This window comes from Rhyacophila brunnea, unplaced genomic scaffold (genome assembly GCF_057557595.1).
Source record: "Rhyacophila brunnea isolate RB1 unplaced genomic scaffold, BYU_Rbru_1.0 scaffold_4, whole genome shotgun sequence".
NCBI classification, from domain to species: domain Eukaryota; kingdom Metazoa; phylum Arthropoda; class Insecta; order Trichoptera; family Rhyacophilidae; genus Rhyacophila; species Rhyacophila brunnea.
The window spans coordinates 10,123,069-10,140,736 of record NW_028233068.1 but is presented as its reverse complement, the minus strand read 5'-3'; the positions used below and the strand labels follow the sequence as shown (position 1 = coordinate 10,140,736).

Sequence of the window (17,668 nt, the reverse complement as noted above, 5' to 3'; positions counted from 1 at the left end):
TATGTTTGATAGAACTCAAGAATAAATTCATTCAAATCGTTAAATGCTCACAATTCTCATATAACCATACTTAATACCACCACCTCATTCTTAAACGCATTTCAGTATAGTGTGCACCGGTCAGCATAAGTAATATTTGTTGTTTTCAGTTTGTCTTGCTTGTTTACGGACACAAGAAAGACATATGGGTATTTTCAGAATTAGTATTTGCAGTTTTGTGTTTAAATTCTGATGGTTAAAAATATCTACATTATAATCATCCCCTACTTGTCTAGTTAGGTTAGACAGTTTAAGCATCCCAAACATTGTGCGCATTATGATTGAGGATATAATCCCAGTAAATGACAAACACATTACTATAACGTCACGTGCTGTCACGCTGAGATAGATACATTCAGGTCAATCACTGTCTCTATCTCAACGTTTCTATCTCTATCTCAATGTGACATGATGGTCGGGCCATAAGTGGAACATTTTGGTGAAAATGAGTTCTTTAAAGGATTTAATTTTCAGAATTCCATGACTAAGTTATAATTTGTTTTGACATATAAATTATTTTATTCTGCTCGATTGTAATATTGTAAATTTTTCCTTAATACTCTTTGAATAGTACAAGAGTTTATTTATCAGGAAGACAGGCTTAATTTGTGCCCTCGGAACATAAATCTGGATTAGAAGGGGTGATGTTATTATGTAATACTTTACGAGTGGAATTTTTACGATAAAGAAAGGAAACAGGTGTATTTTCCAGTCAATCCGTCCATAATACAAGTCACTTTCGGTTGGTTATTCAATCAACATCACTCATTGAACAATATTCTAAAAACTTTATGTGGTTTAACTAATTAAGTCTCATAGTGTTTTTTGTCAGAACCATATTGTCGGTTTGGACTCTTGGATTGAATTTGTCTTGTTAATTAGATGTTTTTCTTTTGTTCTGAATAATGTATTTTAATTAACATTTTGAACGGTGAATGTTTGGAGATGAATGCTACTTAAAAAGTTGATGTGACGTAATTAGTCAACTCTTATGCCAAATTTGATATCAATAAAATAAAATTATCGAATACATGACTCGTTTTATTTTATTGCTTACCTATCACAAACAAACTTCAAATCAGAGCTGTTTTGGTATTGAACCCTGAATTTTTTTAAAGGTTGGATACAAATGGAAAAATTAAACAGGGTTCGGTTCCAGTTCTTAGAAAAACAAAACAAATAAGGGGTACTGCCAAAAGTAGGTGAGTCGATAATTTAGGTATTTAGAGTGTATATATATAAATATTTATGATAGAAAAAAATTATATAGAACATCACATAAAGCATAAAAAAATTAGCATTACGCCCAGTGGCGGCTCGTGGATAAGATATTTGGGGGTGCTGCGGTTGATTAAAAATAAAAATAAATGTTTATTTGCATTATATTTTACTATTAACATCAAAATTAAAAATAAATAATAAATTATATTAATAATTAAAATAAAGATCTTAAATTGCTTGCAAAAATAAATTTTAACAATGTTAATAAATCATTATAGCTATATTTATTTCCTTGCTGTGGCGCGCCTGCTCACGCGCAACGCAGAAATTAATACTGAAATCGGACTGTCTGACTCGCAGTGCCGATTTGGCTTACATCTGAGCACCACTGCCCGCGCCCTTCCTTCGCCCACTCGAGAATATTCTGTCGAAATCGGTACTGTGCAAAATCAAGTACCTACGGTGATGTATGATAATATTATTGGACATTAAATGTATCGATCCGCGGGCGAGCTGATTACACACTTAATAATGATATTTTCATATAATATAAATAAATTTATGGATATTATAATATTACATTTGTCTCAATTTGCTTGGGGGTGCTGTGCTGCAGTAATGCAGTGCATATGGACGAGCCGCCGCTGATTATGCCTGATTTTAGTGGGCATGTCAAACTAAAAATTGCAATTATCCCATTACATGATTGACTTATCAGCTTTGGGCAGTATCTCCACAATTGATAGTTATAGCTTTATGGTATGGAAATTATATTTTAATTTAAAAATTCAAAAAGGACATCACAATTTCTTCTACATATGTAGTAAAAACAATTTTTTTGATTAATTGGTATAGGCCTTCAGCAAGTTTTCTCGCTCTATGAGGCCGTGATCGACAGGTCGCACATGCAAATAATAAATAATTCAACTCGCTTCTAAAATATTTCAAATAAGAGTTGAAGTAATATAAAGATGAGTTATCTACAACTTGACGGTTGCGGCAGCGAGTTTCATGAGGCAGTCGCCTCGTGTTTTGGTATCCGTTCTCGCGTCGGTGAGCTGCCGAAGGATCGACTTGCACGCATCTATGAATTCTAACTCTGCAAACAAAAAGTAAAAGAAAATATTATTGTATATGTTTAGGACGAATTGTGTTGTGGCAGATATTTATAACGAATTTCAAATAAAGTTAAAAATAAATTACAGGGAGTATAATTCTGACTGATTGATTAGATAATTGCTAATGACTTCAGATTATTTACACCTGATCATTTTAATGTCAATCTGGGATTTCCAGAAATGAATTCTCGGGAATTCTCGAGATATCGGGAAATTTAAAAAAACCTGTAAAAATCTTAAAATTAGTGTAAAAACAGACAAATTCTAAATAATATGATATTTTTTATTTATGTAAAAAGAAACGAAATAGAAGTAGGAAAACAAAGATAATTCAAAACATTACTTATTAAAATAGAATTACAAAAAACACAGACTGTCAATTGCTGCGTCTGACAATCACATACACTTTTAAGACACAAAATTCCCTGATGTTGCAAAAGATTCTCGAGATCCGGGATTTCCCGAAATGTTAAAAATTTCAATTCTTGAGATTCAGGATGGAAAATCTCGAAAATTTCTCGAGAATTCCCGAAACCCAACTCTAGATACATAATATGTGGATTTCCCTTTTATAAATAACTTCAATTTCCAATAAATAAGTAAATCATCTGACCCGCAAAAGAAGTGTTACAAAGTAATGAAATGTGCAAAGCAAAAATAGTAAAAACCGGTTTGATAGCGCAGTACAAAGTTCCCAAAATAATTTACCATTCTGGTAACAATGATCGTGGTTAGCATTTCTTGAGCATCTATTCTATACATAAGACAGCTGTCGAGGGCAGTTTTTCATATGTTTGTATCAAAGTATTATAATTTCATAATTGTTACAATAAGTGCAAATACTTCGACTTCGTCTAAACAGTCAAAACTGTCTATCTCACTATAAAATTTAGCACACCCAAGAGATTTGCTGTTAAAACATAGCACTTATTGTAACAATTACAACCAACTTATTGTAATTGTTACAATGAGTTCTAATACTTCGATACAAAACTACCCTCGATAGCAGTCTTGTGTATAGAATAGATGCGTTGCTGGTATTGTTAATGATGTATTGCTGTTTGGCATTCAAGGGTTGAAGTATATATCGATGATGTTGAAGAAAACCTTCTTTGTTAAAAGAAGCTTTCCGTGGTTTCCCGCTTCAGAGAAATCCTCACAGACTGTATGAAAATTAGTAGATATGGGTCCTTCTTCAGTTTCAATATCATCTATCTCTATCGACAAAGGTTTTCTTCAATATCTTTGGTCAATATAATATGTTATGTTACCTTCTGGATTGACTTCAATGTCAATATTGTCTACGATGGCTTTGGTGTTCTTGTCCCAATGTAAGGACCAGCACAATCTGAAGAGGTTGTCTCTCCATTCTATCACCATTCCTGATTCCTGTATAATATTTTAAAAATAGATAGTATATGTATATATATTTAAGTATTTATCAGGGCTTCGAACTGGAATTGAACCGAAAACCGGAAAAACTTATTTTTGTCAGAACAAAAACCGGTACCGAACCGAAAAAACCATTTTTTTTTCAAAGTTCAAATATGCGCGTTAACATGATCTTACTCCCCACTCAGTTGTCGTTCAGATATCGTATGCGCAACATTTAAAAATTAATCACTCGGAGATCATCATCCGAAAACTGAAAACCTGTAATTTTATTCAAACGAAAAAAATAATGGTTCGGAACCCTGGTTAACACAGAATTATACATTCAGAAAGATCTTTCAATTTTCAATTCATGAATGTACAATTGATGGCTGGCAAACTGGGTCGCATAATATATCAACTCATTTTGATATAATATTTGGTTGAAAAACACACCTCCTATAGCATGCAACATATTTGAAAGCGCACAGCATAAATATTCTACCAATTATAATTTTAAAAAGTGCTACACTCATGGATACCTTTCTTTCATTGGGTCTACAATCCGATGTGGATGTTGGCCGCATCACAGAAGGGTTTTTGGATGGACAAAATGGATATTAGTCACTTTCTTAACTTATTAGGTCCAGAGTCTGAGGCCAAACACACGTCTTGTGAATTTGTCAGATCTTATCAAATGAAATTCGATTTTATCTTCAATTTTAGAATGACCACATTTACAAGTCTTTTATGGCAAAATGTTGATTTCTAGGATAATCTAACAGTAATTAATCAAAGCGAGACGTTACATAGCAGGCAGCCATTATATTGTCTTTTATTTAAAAACAATGCAAGATTGAATAATGCTGCTTCAATATTTTATATTTTCTTTTTTGTATCTAGTAATTCGAGACTACAAAAAAACTGGAATCGCTGTTACCAAGTAGAATGGTTTGGATACACAGGGACGTCAGTGGACAGCAGAGCAAGTCCAAATTTTTTTTAAGCACTATGGTGCACGTTGCAGCATCAGTCCCGTGCGGCTCCGTCTCGGAACAGAATGACCACTTAAAATAACTTCTTTCAGACATGTAGCGTTATAGCATCATGGAAGGCGGCCGTGCATATCCACGGCTGTACATACATGACGGGCGGTGGTGGGAACCTAGGTAGAACAATATGACTAACTTAAACAATTATTTATTTAGCTTTATGGTCATGAGTATGTATCCAATACGGTAGATTCTGTAAGGAAAAATAGACAGTCATTGATAAACGTACAGTGGTCTCTGCTTGAAAGAAATCACCAAAGGTCTCGACCAGTCGAATAAGAGCTGCCTTCCGAGCCACTGCCAGTCGTCCATATTGACGGAGACCACGCGTTAAGCCGATAATGTCTCTTGATTCGCACATTGTTTCTGCTAATCCGTCCACCTCTCGTCTGCACATTTTTCCTTTAACAGTGCATCTTAGGGTTTGAATGTGGTCAGGATCATCTTCCTGTAAAGTTTCAGTGAAATGGCATCGGTGAACGACAGTAGTAAAAAATTTATATATATTTCAACAGACAAGAGAGTATAAGGACAAGATGTTAGCTGCGACAGAAAATAAAAAATGAGGCTGGTCTAGTACTATAACTTGATTTATTGTAAAGTTAGTCGCATTTTCACTTATGCCTGTTAATGTGATTTTAGGAAAAATACATAGATTTTGCCCGTTTGTTAAGCTTCAATTACATTGAGCTTCTTTACGAGCTGTTTGTTGGCGACTTTACAGGCAGATCATAAATTCGCCAACAAACAGCTCGTAGAGAAGCTCAATGTAATTGACGCTTTAATGTCAACACAAACATAGAGCCCTCCAAACCAACCCGCACCACACTCGGTCTTAATCGAGCGTATCACGAGGCTCTATGTTTGGATGTGAAGCGTCAGCAGTTTTTTATGCCTGGGAATGTCTCAGGAGCAGATGCTCAAGACTGAGATTGCCACGCTGTCAAGTGAGCTATGACTGAGTTTACTGAAAGACGAAATTTAATAAAAAGTGCCATGGGAGAAAACGGCATGGTGACTTAACAGAATTAAATGAATTTGATGATATATACGATACAAAAAACAAAGCTAAAACAATACAGACAAACAAAATCTTCACGTCCGCAATAAGACGCCACAAATTTTTTAAATGCAATATAATTGGCCTTTGTGGCGACCAGGTCGGACGACCCAACAGCTGGTTGGGCTGACTGAAGCATCTCTTCCCACTCGGAGCATATTCTCGGACATTCCCAGAGGATGTGGTTTGCATCCTGTAGTTCTCCGCCAATTTGTTAATGTCAGTAAAATCTTAGACAACCATACTTTAAATCGATATTTTTAGTTACGATTAACCTCAGCATATTCGAGGGTTTCTTAACTATATGAGCCGTGACCCAGATTAGTGTAAGTGTAAGGCCCCGTCCAGCATAAGCGCGTTCGGCAGAGCGTTGAGCGGCGCACGCAACTCAAACGTATATCTGTGTGTGAAAATGTTCGTAGACAGTCGTTTTTTGGTTATACGTTTGAGTTGCGAGCGCCTCTCAACACTCCGCCAAACGCGCCTACCCTGGACGAACGCTAAGGCCTGAGTGGACAGCGTTCAGCGGGGCGTGAGCAACTCAAATGTATAACCAAAAAGACATTGTATACAAATTTCACACAGGTTTATACGTTTGAGATGCGTACGCCGCTCACGCCCCGACGAACGTTGTCCACTCAGGCCTTACAGTAAGAGTTTTGGTTTTGTGAAATAGAAAAGGTTATTAATAAAACACAAAGAGATAACAACATTACATCCTATAATACTAAACCGAACCACGCCTTTAAATGACTTTTGAAAGCTTATCAAATATTAGTATTAGATTAGACGTTGTTGTTCCAAGAGCAGTAGTACGTTCATTGCTTCTTTTGACATTGTTGACTTCCCATTTTTTTAATTTCAACTAGAATGCATCTTTGTATTTCAATGAATTATTGCATTTCTAATACAAGCGCATTGGTTGATTTCAAAGTTAAATATTATGTGATTACAAATTCTATAAATGGGGTCTTGTTCACAAGCCATTCTTTACATATTACTATTCCGTAAAAAATATACAGATTTCTTTGTGTTTACTAAACCTTTATATTATTGTGTTTGAAGGAGAGGCAAGTCGAACAAAACATCAAATTATGTACGTACGGTTGCTATGAAAATAATAACGACATTCTATGCTTATAATTATATCTTCTCAAAACTTCTCTAAAATAGTTGGACGTTTGAATCTAGTTTAATGTACAAATGGTAGGAAATTAAAAGTCAATTACCATATTCGATCCTAAGCGGAGTATATGGGCCTCCACAAGCTGGAGGTTGTATTAACAGATTTTTGTTTTTACAATGGATGCTAGTCTACACTCTGGGGTTAAACACACATTGAAAAAATTACATGTGAATTCGCCAGACCCGATAATCGCCTGGCAATTACCGGCGATAGTTATGTAGCGGTGGTGAAGGGTGGAGGTAGGCTGTTTAGATCTGACATAAACTTTTATCAGTTAAACATATTTGTTTTTATTGAATCTAACAGGCGTATGCATATAACAGCAAACTGCATTCAAGCTATTTATTGCAAATTTGCATGCATAAGCCTAATATGTATCTGACGAATAGTGACGTCACGTCGCCGACGTAATACGCGTCATGCCATGGGTAATGTTACCAAATTTTAAATTTAAATTTCCCGAAAATTAATTTAAAATTTTGAAATTGTGAATCGGTGTAAAAATGTGCAAAAGGTACCATATAAATTTAATAATTATAAATAAATAATTATCATGAACTTTAAATAATTTATTAGTTATGACATCATATTTATTTTATACTTCTAATATAAATATTTATTTAGGAATCGACTGGCCACACTTTTGTCTTGCAGCTAGCTTCATTTATGTTATGAGATGACATTTATTGACTTCGAGAATCCTTCCTAATGTACCATACAGAAATGAAAAAGGATCTAATTATTATCATATATCAATCAACCTATGACAGTCTTACCAGTGTGTTTGAGATTTGAATCTTGTTTATTACAGGTTAGGTGATATTTTGAAACAATGCAGACTGCCAATTGCATATATAATATCTTAAATAAAGCAGTAACTACCTAGTAGGCTCATATATTATTATGTAGTACCTATTTTATCGTAATGTTACGTAAATCCATCTTATCCATGGGAAATACTACATGTTTTATGACGTCTTTAGTGAGTAATCGAACCACGGGAACATTGTATCTAGACTATGGATTAAAATTCATGATGCGTTTTTTAAACGGCACAATTACGGTTTAAAGTTTGCAAATGCTCTACCGAATCTACAAAATTGATGGGTTCTCAATTATAATTATATGTATTACATATATAATAGTATAATGACAATTCTAACCAACAAAAACTTGTAATGAATTCAATTTTGCCGACTCTTTACGTATGTATATAAGTATGCTCGTGTCATGTGTCAAACTGACAGGAGGTGGACGCCTCCATGTTTAATTTCCGTGCGCATTCCTGTGCGCATCTCATTTTTTATAGGTTTCTTATTCCGCTGATAAACCACTGACTACGTTGAGCGCGGTTCAAAGCTGTATGAATACGGCTGTAAGACTACAGTGTGTTGCTAGTATTTGTTAAAACTTGCCTAATCCAAGCCATAGTAGATAATAGTCAAAAAATATTCATTTATCTATAAAATATCTAAAATTATGCCATTAAACCATATATAATTTGAGATATTTTAATTATAGGTACAGTAAAACCTCGTTAATACGAATTCCATGGGACCGAAAATCGAAAAAAAATTCGAATTACGAATTGTATGGGGGAAAAATATAAAAATTTTGAAAATTTTTTTTTTTTGATTTTCATTAATTTTGTTTCTGATCACAGATGTGCCTACCGAATTGGGTCATAAAATGTCTGGATTATTTTTATTACCATCATAAAATAAGTAATTTCTGTCTAAAGTAAAGTCTGTCACAATTTTCAATGACTGGCTCATGAAATAGTGTACTTTATTTATTTATTGAATATTTTTATATGCCAGGGACTCTGAAATCATTTCGAATTAAAGGTATGGTTTTATATGAAAATAATGTTCAAGGGACTTTTTTTTCGGGCAGATTTCGAATTATCAGTGTTCTTACAAACGAGGTTTTACTGTAGAAGAATATTTTTTATCGATTGTGGTTTGGTTTAAGGCAGGGTTTAATTGAATTTCAAAAAGTAACCAGTACCATCTGCAATTTGTACTCTTTATTCAATGAAAACAAATAAGTATGACTGATAAAGTTTAGTTTGCACTATTTATGTCGAATCTTAACAGCCTACCTCAACCCTTCGCCACTGATGTTAAGTCATATAAAAAACAAAAAATCACTGATATGTAGTGATGTAAAAATTTCAACGAACTTATTTTTTAATTGTCAGGTAGTGATGTAAAAATTTCAACGAACTTATTTTTTAATTGTCAGGTAGGTCACCTGTACTTTAATCCTCAGAATCTCAATTACCTTATTATTGGTGATTGTAATGATGGACGTCTTCAGGAAGTTATTAATGATCATATTAAATGTCGTTTCTTTCCATATTCCGGGATTACTGAAAATAAAATGTCATTTTAAATTTAATTAAGTATGTTACGATGATACACAAGATATCGTCGGCGTAAGTGCAATACTGTTGAAGAGCTCGTTTTTAACACATTCCGTCACATTCAGTCACGAATTTACTGACTTTTTTGTTAATTCTAAGGATACTGAGTTATTGGTGTTGAATGCATGCTATGAACCTATCTCATGAATAATAACTAAGATAACTCTGTGTACGCAAGGAAGAGGGTGCCACGGACGAGTTAACTCGCCAAAGCATGTATGTCGTTATCACCGGCCTTCTGCGCGCTCTGAAGCGGAGATGGCAGGCCGTGATAACGTCAAGGTCAAAGCGGGGGTGGGGGACAGAAACGCACGGGGTATTTGGTCAAGGCTGGTTTATTTCATCGTATTGCAGGGTAGTCGTTACAGATACGATACAGGTTATTGTCGTCGTTGGCGGTCGGTTGGTAATTGGCGGGCTGCAACGTGGTGTCGCGGCTGGGCTGCTGATTGATTGCTTGGCATCCGAGGCGAGTCAGTGCTTGCGGCGTGGCGATCTGCCGATGTCAGATGTGGTCTTTTTGGCGGGCTGTCCGGAATGCTGGCTTGGCTTCGCGTCCGAGGCGAGCGAAGGCGATAAGAGATTTTGCGGTCGATGCTGTTGGTTCGGCGGTTGAGGTAAGAGAGATGCTGGCTGGTCGACGTATCAGGCAAGAGAGAGCTTTCGCGCCCATCCTGATCCAACTGCCAGATTCGCGGCGTCCTGTTTTATCCGTCGGTCGGGAAGCTCCCTGTTTTACCGACGGATTGACTAGTGGCGGCGCGAGCGGCCGTTTTTGATAGACCGCGTCTGTTTTGGCGGGAATTTGACGAATTTGAATTTCAAGGAGACGGGTTCCGCTCGGCCGAGGGTTGCGATCACCGCGAAGAGTGGACGTAGGCTGTGGTATTTTGGGAAATATGATGGTTCGGTCCGCCCTTTGAGGTAGTCTCCTGTGGGAGACTTTCATCTGGTATCAAACGACCTCTCCGGGAAACGACCGAACCGTCGTCTTTTCCATCAGCCTACCGTCGCTTGTCCTTGGGGGCCAGTTCACCTCTGTGCGGCTTCGACGCGTCCGATGGTCTTGGCGTGCTTGAGGCTCTTTCGTGTCAAAACTGCTGAGGTTTCCACTTCCACATGGTGGTTCCCTCGAATCGACCAGCTCATCGCATCCTTGGGCCGTCGAAGAGTGAGGTGGGACCTGTTGCGCCTGCTAGTCGCCGCCATTGTGTGACTAGAGACCAGGGCACCAATCTCAGCTTCCTCGTGAGGTTTTCGCGGAGGTGTCAGACATGTCAGTCAGGGACACTCCGTGACAGCGCCGGTTCCAAGAATAGACGTCTGGTGATGGGGTCTGGTGTTGGAAGTGGGACCTTGAGTTCTTGAGCGTCGTCTTCTCGCACGTCCAAGGCGTCGAAGCGGTTTGGCCATAGGTGTCGTAGTTTTAAGGCGGGCGTGACATCCTCGCTGGCGTCGGATGTTTGTCGATTTAATGCTGGGGGTCTTGCTGTGTCCCTGGAATCTTGGCTTCCGCTTCAGTCTTCTTGGTCCCTCAGGTTGCAGATCCGATGTAGCCTTGGGCCGTCGGCGATTGAGGCGGTGTCTGATGTATCTGCTGGTCACCGCCGGTTGGGCAACCAGAGACCAGGCGACCAACCTCGGTCTGCCGTAAGGTATATCACGAAGGTGCCGGGCGTCGCGCCGGGGCACTCCGTGATAACGCCGGTGCCAAATGGTAAGCGGATGGTTATGGGGTTTGGTACTGAAGCTTGACCTTGGGTCTTTGCGAGGAGTGTCGTCTTCCAGTGCGTTAAGACTCGCTAGGCTTGATAAGGCTAGTGGTTATGCTAGGCGAGACATCCGCGCTGGTGGCAGATGTTTCGCCTGGGTTTGAGGTACGAGCGCCGTTGGCTGGCACCTCGCTGTGCTGGGTGACGTCGGTCACGAAGAGCGTCGGCGTCGGTAGCCGGGGCATCTCCGTGTAGCGTCGCGACGCCGTTGGCCATGACATCTTACGTATTCCTCCGTGGGCCAGGGTCGACGGATGATACCGCTGGTCGGAGGAACATAACGATGCTGCTGTCACGTCTTGCGATGGAGCCGATGTCCATGATGCTGTTGTCGGGCGCCACTGGAGTGCTGATGTCCAGGTTTCGGGACCACGCGGTTTTTTGCGCGGCCCCCCAGCAGTGTCTGGCTATGCTTTCCACATCGAATGAACTTGCGGGAGTACGTTCCGCGCGATCTCGTGTGTCATTTCCGCTGCGAGGAACGTATCGCCGCGTGTCTCGATGTTGCGATTGCACGCGCGAAACAAGGTCAATTTGACATTGTAAATACCGGCCGTGTGTTTCTCCCCCGGTAGAGTGAGTACTCGCAAATGTCACTGCTTGAGGAAGTTCACAGTTGTACTCACTCTGCTGGCGTATCTCAGGGTCGATGCTGGCTCCGGTGGACACAATCCTGCCCACAAGCCCCACGTTGACGGCGATCAACTTATCACCGGCCTTCTGCGCGCTCTGAAGCGGAGATGGCAGGCCGTGATAACGTCAAGGTCAAAGCGGGGGTGGGGGACAGAAACGCACGGGGTATTTGGTCAAGGCTGGTTTATTTCATCGTATTGCAGGGTAGTCGTTACAGATACGATACAGGTTATTGTCGTCGTTGGCGGTCGGTTGGTAATTGGCGGGCTGCAACGTGGTGTCGCGGCTGGGCTGCTGATTGATTGCTTGGCATCCGAGGCGAGTCAGTGCTTGCGGCGTGGCGATCTGCCGATGTCAGATGTGGTCTTTTTGGCGGGCTGTCCGGAATGCTGGCTTGGCTTCGCGTCCGAGGCGAGCGAAGGCGATAAGAGATTTTGCGGTCGATGCTGTTGGTTCGGCGGTTGAGGTAAGAGAGATGCTGGCTGGTCGACGTATCAGGCAAGAGAGAGCTTTCGCGCCCATCCTGATCCAACTGCCAGATTCGCGGCGTCCTGTTTTATCCGTCGGTCGGGAAGCTCCCTGTTTTACCGACGGATTGACTAGTGGCGGCGCGAGCGGCCGTTTTTGATAGACCGCGTCTGTTTTGGCGGGAATTTGACGAATTTGAATTTCAAGGAGACGGGTTCCGCTCGGCCGAGGGTTGCGATCACCGCGAAGAGTGGACGTAGGCCGTGGTATTTTGGGAAATATGATGGTTCGGTCCGCCCTTTGAGGTAGTCTCCTGTGGGAGACTTTCATCTGGTATCATCGTGTCAGGCCAAGGATGAGTTAACTCGCGGGTTCTAGTAAACGTCATAATTTCTGAATAAACTATTTGTGTATATTTTCTAAACAATATTTATCATTTTATATTCAACCATGTCCGATCCTAATAAGATCATATGGGCCCAATGACATTAATATGGACGAAGCATCTAGAAAATAAAATGACACTCACTTTGTGTCGGGTCTGCCGGATGGCGAAATTCATATTTTAATATCGGTATCCTACGCTCAAATGAACATTCTGCTTGCAAGCGGTCTGGCGACACCGCTGGGTCTGCCCATACAAAATTTCTGACTGTCAGGTTTCCACTCCACCGTTATTATTGTGTTACAAAATGCCAATGTGCCTAGTTAAAAATTGTAAAAAAATCTACTAAACACTCCAAGAAAGATGGGATATCACTTTTCATGTGTTAGTATTATTTATTATTTATAAAATGCCATTTTAAGATATTGATGAATGTTTATTCAATGCAATTGAATGACAGGAACCATTGGACAGTCAGTCGCCTGTGATTCACTGGGCTCACTTGCGTCTAATCTCCGAGAAGTCGTAAGTAACCGAGAATCTGTTTCTAACGCAATGAGTCATGACACTAATACGCCATTACAATAAAGGTTATATTACTATAAATTCTCGAAGCTTGTATCGCATAATGGAAACGGATACGTCATATGGTCACGTGACATCTACCTATACATCTGTGAATGCCTTTCATGCACAATTTCTCGTGTGCGCCGGGTATGAAGTGAGTTGTCCATTTAATATGTCATTGTATGGGCCTCCACAGAGTGAAGGTTTGTATCAACAGATTTTGTTTTTACGAGAAATGGATGTCAGCCACTTGCTCAACCTATTAGGACCATACTCTGACTCATACACAAATTGAAAAACAATATGTGTAAAATATTCACGATTAACTCGAGAAACATGTTGATTTGGTAAGTTTTCACAAATATTTATCATTCTGTTTCTATTTCATATTTTTTAAAGGATTTATTTTATTCCAAAAATAGCTGGTCTACAAGTGTCCATCTAGTAAATATTGGCTGGCAGTGATAAGGTTAAGTCTAAAATCGCTACTTTTCATGAGCAAAAAAAAAATCGATTTTTGGACCATTTTGTATGGGAACTCCGATGTTTCTGTATGAAATATAGTAATTCAGGGGCATTAATTCAACTCAAACTTATCCTCATTTGTGCATACATCTATGTATTACGGTTCGTTTGGCGTATTTTTAAGACTTCTCCTGCCCTATTCCTTTCGCTCACAGAACAGAAGCGAATGCTTGTAACGGCTAATAAGGTAATGTTCATTTAGTTAATTATGCTGATAAAATTTAAGGGATCACATAAAATGATTGGTACAGTTCGGTTATGAGGAATACAGCGGAAAACACATTTTGAAAATACCCGATATACTGGATTATTTGTTAGTTTGGGTTAGTTTAGGTTATGTTAGGTTGGGTTAGGTTAGGTTAACCTAACAAATAATCCAGTATATCGGCTATTTTCAAAAAGTGTTTTCCGCCTGTATTCCTCATAACCGAACTCTACCAAATGATTTATTACGAAACGAAAGACTAACTTTGGCTGCGGAGGTAATAAAACATGATTGTAATCGACAATCTTGACACCCAGAAGTTCAAATGTGCTGATAATGCACTTTTTCATTTTGACTGCATCCTCATCACTGGGTTTTTCCTCCCTGGCATAAGAGTCCTTTGCAATATTCCAGCAGCTGCAAATAATAAGAACACAGAAGGTAAGATAATAAATTGTAAACTATCGCTTGGTGTCTGTATTCAAACACAATTCAACATCATTGGCAAAGACTCGCGCGCAGCTACTCTTAACAACTACCACTTTAGCACGTTTCCGTTATTTTCTTTGGTCCGAATTAACACGGAAGGCATTCCATATACAAGGAGGTTATCGACGGTTATTGAGATCCCCGGGGTTCCAGCGGCTAGCTCAGGTGTCCATCGAACCCCGGATTCACAAAAAAAAAAGTACGATATATTTGAGGGTGGAATTAAATAAAACCACGTCTGTCTCGTGTAACTTGGTATTAGCTTATATTTTACACTTTCTTTACATGTTTAGGTTTTTACAATTAGTTACGCAGGTCCGTATATGTCGGAAAGGGGACGCTTACTCTTTTATCTATTTTTTTTAAACTTCGCGTACCCACGCCATTAGTAAAAGGGACTAGTGATTGGCCAAATCTTGATCGCATGATCTTTGATTCGGCGAATCACAAGCCTGACCCTGGCGCCGGCGCGCGAGGATTTCACGCACAATGCGCGGCAAAATTTATTATATTTGAATACTTATATTTAGTCTTAAAATTATCGCTTTCATCCATCATCATTTATACCTTTTAAATTAAATTAAATTTATCTTAATTACACCTCCGCCCAATATGCGATTTTCACACACCGGACGAAGGCCTTTACTTATGATTACAAAATACTTACGTGGTTGAGCAAGGAATCAGATTAGATGTTTTATGAAGCCGTTTCTAGAGGTCAGGGTTACGTTTCGACTTATAGCTACTAAATGATTATTTTACACCGGGAGAAGCCCGACTGTAACAGGGGTGTATCATTATCTACAATAATTGGTAAATTCGTAATATGGTGAAAATTTAGGTTGGTAGACATGTCGGTCAAATTCGGGTATGTTTCGTGCTGGCGTATCCAGTCGAAAACCAAAATTTTGTATTGAAATATATCATATCAACATCACCTACAATTTTATTAGTCATATCATCACGATTGCAGCATGTAGTAATTATGTTACTACTAGCCACTCGATATTTGACAGCTCGCGGGAAACTATAAATTAAGGCGGTGGCCGTGACCTAATTATTTTTCAAAACAGTTATATCTTGCATCTCAATTCTCAATATGTAAAAATTTACATACTCTATCTCGCTCTAAAAGTTAACACAGCCAAGAGAGGGTCTGTTAAAAGATAGTACTTTTGACAGTTCAGACGGATAACTTATTGGGTTCTTGTATATTTAGTGGAAGCCAGCGGCAAACAAATAGCCGATGTACTGAATTATTTCTTAGGTTAGGTTAGTTTATCATTCTTGAATTTTGCCGAAATCGGCTATGAAAATTGCCGCTATTCCCGCCTGGCTTCCAGTACACAGACTTGTACCACTTATTGTAGTAATTAATTGCCTGAATACATAAAGTGATAAATGTGATATATTTGTTAAGTGATAATATGTTAGAATAGCCTCGCTGATCATAGATTTGTAATAAGATCACAGAGAGGGTATTGTCCGGCTATATGCGGGTGTTCCTTTTTATTAATACTAAGATGATGCACAGTATAATCTCAATTATCTTGAATAATTGGGATGAAAGTGCTTCAGCAACACGCCCGTAAGTGTTCCAAGTCATGATTGTTTCCGTGATAAATGATATCTTCAATCCACCCATCTACGAATTGCGGAAGTCTCTCACAAAATCATTCGTGGGCAGGATATAAAATATAAAACTTCATTCTTGCCGTCATGATTGTGGAAAGTATGGCAGTTCTTCGTGACCCCGATAGGCCGAGAAAGCAGTTACCGTCAAATGTTTGAAAGTTACTTACGATTCCATACAATTTGTTTCATAAAGGTTTAATCTGGAATTGGGTAGTTTAGGTTATGTTTTATTTTTGGTAATAGTGCTGCAGATACCCGCATGAGCTTTTATAACTTTCTTTTTAGACCAAACCCAACCTAACCTAATATAATCGTACTGTGTGATAATGATACATCAAAATGCAATTTCAAATTAACAATTAGTCGATCGAAAAGCATCTGCGCCGACAGAAAAAGGTATTTACCTAGGGGCGGCAAGTTATATGAAAGTATGGTGAAGCAGGCAAGTATGGTGAGGCAGACTGGTAATCAATTTTCGGCAAAATTTCGACATTGTATTGGTACGTTATAATGACCAAAGTAAATCCTCCGTGAAGCCCTGCATTTTTTTAACGCGTCGCTATTTCTCGTAAGTTGTCGGCTATTGTTGGCCTGCTTCATTCATTTGTATGAGAAAGCCGATTCCTTGTCTCTCTTTTTATTTAATACCTTTATGGTATTTACAGTCCTACAAACTTATCTATAGAATGGTCAAAAATGGAACTACGAACTACCATATGGACGCCATTTTGAAAACGTCATTCGAATGTCAGATTCTGTCCAGCTGCGAGTCTTGATTGGGTAGTTATCGATTGTGGCTCCCCCATCCATTCTTTAGATAAGTTTGTAGGCCTTAAATGTAATAAATTGTCTACAATCTACATGGAATAATAGTGTCGTAAGGTTCGAGCTAGTTCGTTGTTGTTCACACAATAACAGTATCGTTTTGATTATACAAATAACCCTTCCTAGGGTGAGAAATATGTGGAGATAATAATATATCGTTCGCTACAAGAACGCACCGTAGAATCCCACAGAAAGTGTCTTGCAAAACTCCTAGCAAAGTCCACAGCTCGCTTTGTGCTTAACATGAAGAGCGAGGTGACTGTTATTCAATGATGTAATCACAAATAGAAACCACAGCAATGCTATTTGAATACTTTGTGATTGCTTACCCGATATTAGGCATTTCATAAGGAATGCGTTTTTTTCGTTCCAAACTTTTGATGCGATCTTCGACAACCCTAATTTTCTCAGCGAGCATTCTCAATTCGGAAGCAGCTTTTCCATTGCGTTCCATTACGTTGGACATGTTTGCTTGTAGAAGCTGTAGAATCTTTAAATAAAGTAAATCAAATGATAGGTAAAGCTACAATATTAGCGGAAAAGTCGACAGTCTGATTCTGACACAAAATTGTTCAACGGATATTCAATAATGTTTTGGTTTAAAACTCAGTGTTACCAACATTTCGAAACTTTGATTATTTTCGTCAATACCCATAATACCAACATAAAATATTAAACATAACCAGTGT

The 17,668-nt window shown here is 38.8% G+C and overlaps 1 protein-coding gene across 1 annotated transcript; it reads right to left on the bottom strand.

The window, feature by feature from the left end:
- Positions 1 to 2,010: 2,010 nt before the first annotated feature.
- LOC147066848 (uncharacterized) lies at positions 2,011 to 17,587 on the bottom strand. The gene is made up of 6 exons (XM_085954063.1): positions 17,309 to 17,587; positions 14,295 to 14,447; positions 9,334 to 9,421; positions 5,031 to 5,249; positions 3,650 to 3,767; positions 2,011 to 2,359 (listed from the first exon to the last, which is right to left on the bottom strand). The coding sequence occupies exons 1-6, from the start codon at positions 17,443 to 17,445 to the stop codon at positions 2,241 to 2,243; spliced, it is 834 nt and encodes a 277-aa protein (XP_085810189.1). The 5' UTR covers positions 17,446 to 17,587; the 3' UTR covers positions 2,011 to 2,240.
- Between the last annotated feature and the right edge of the window lie 81 nt (positions 17,588 to 17,668).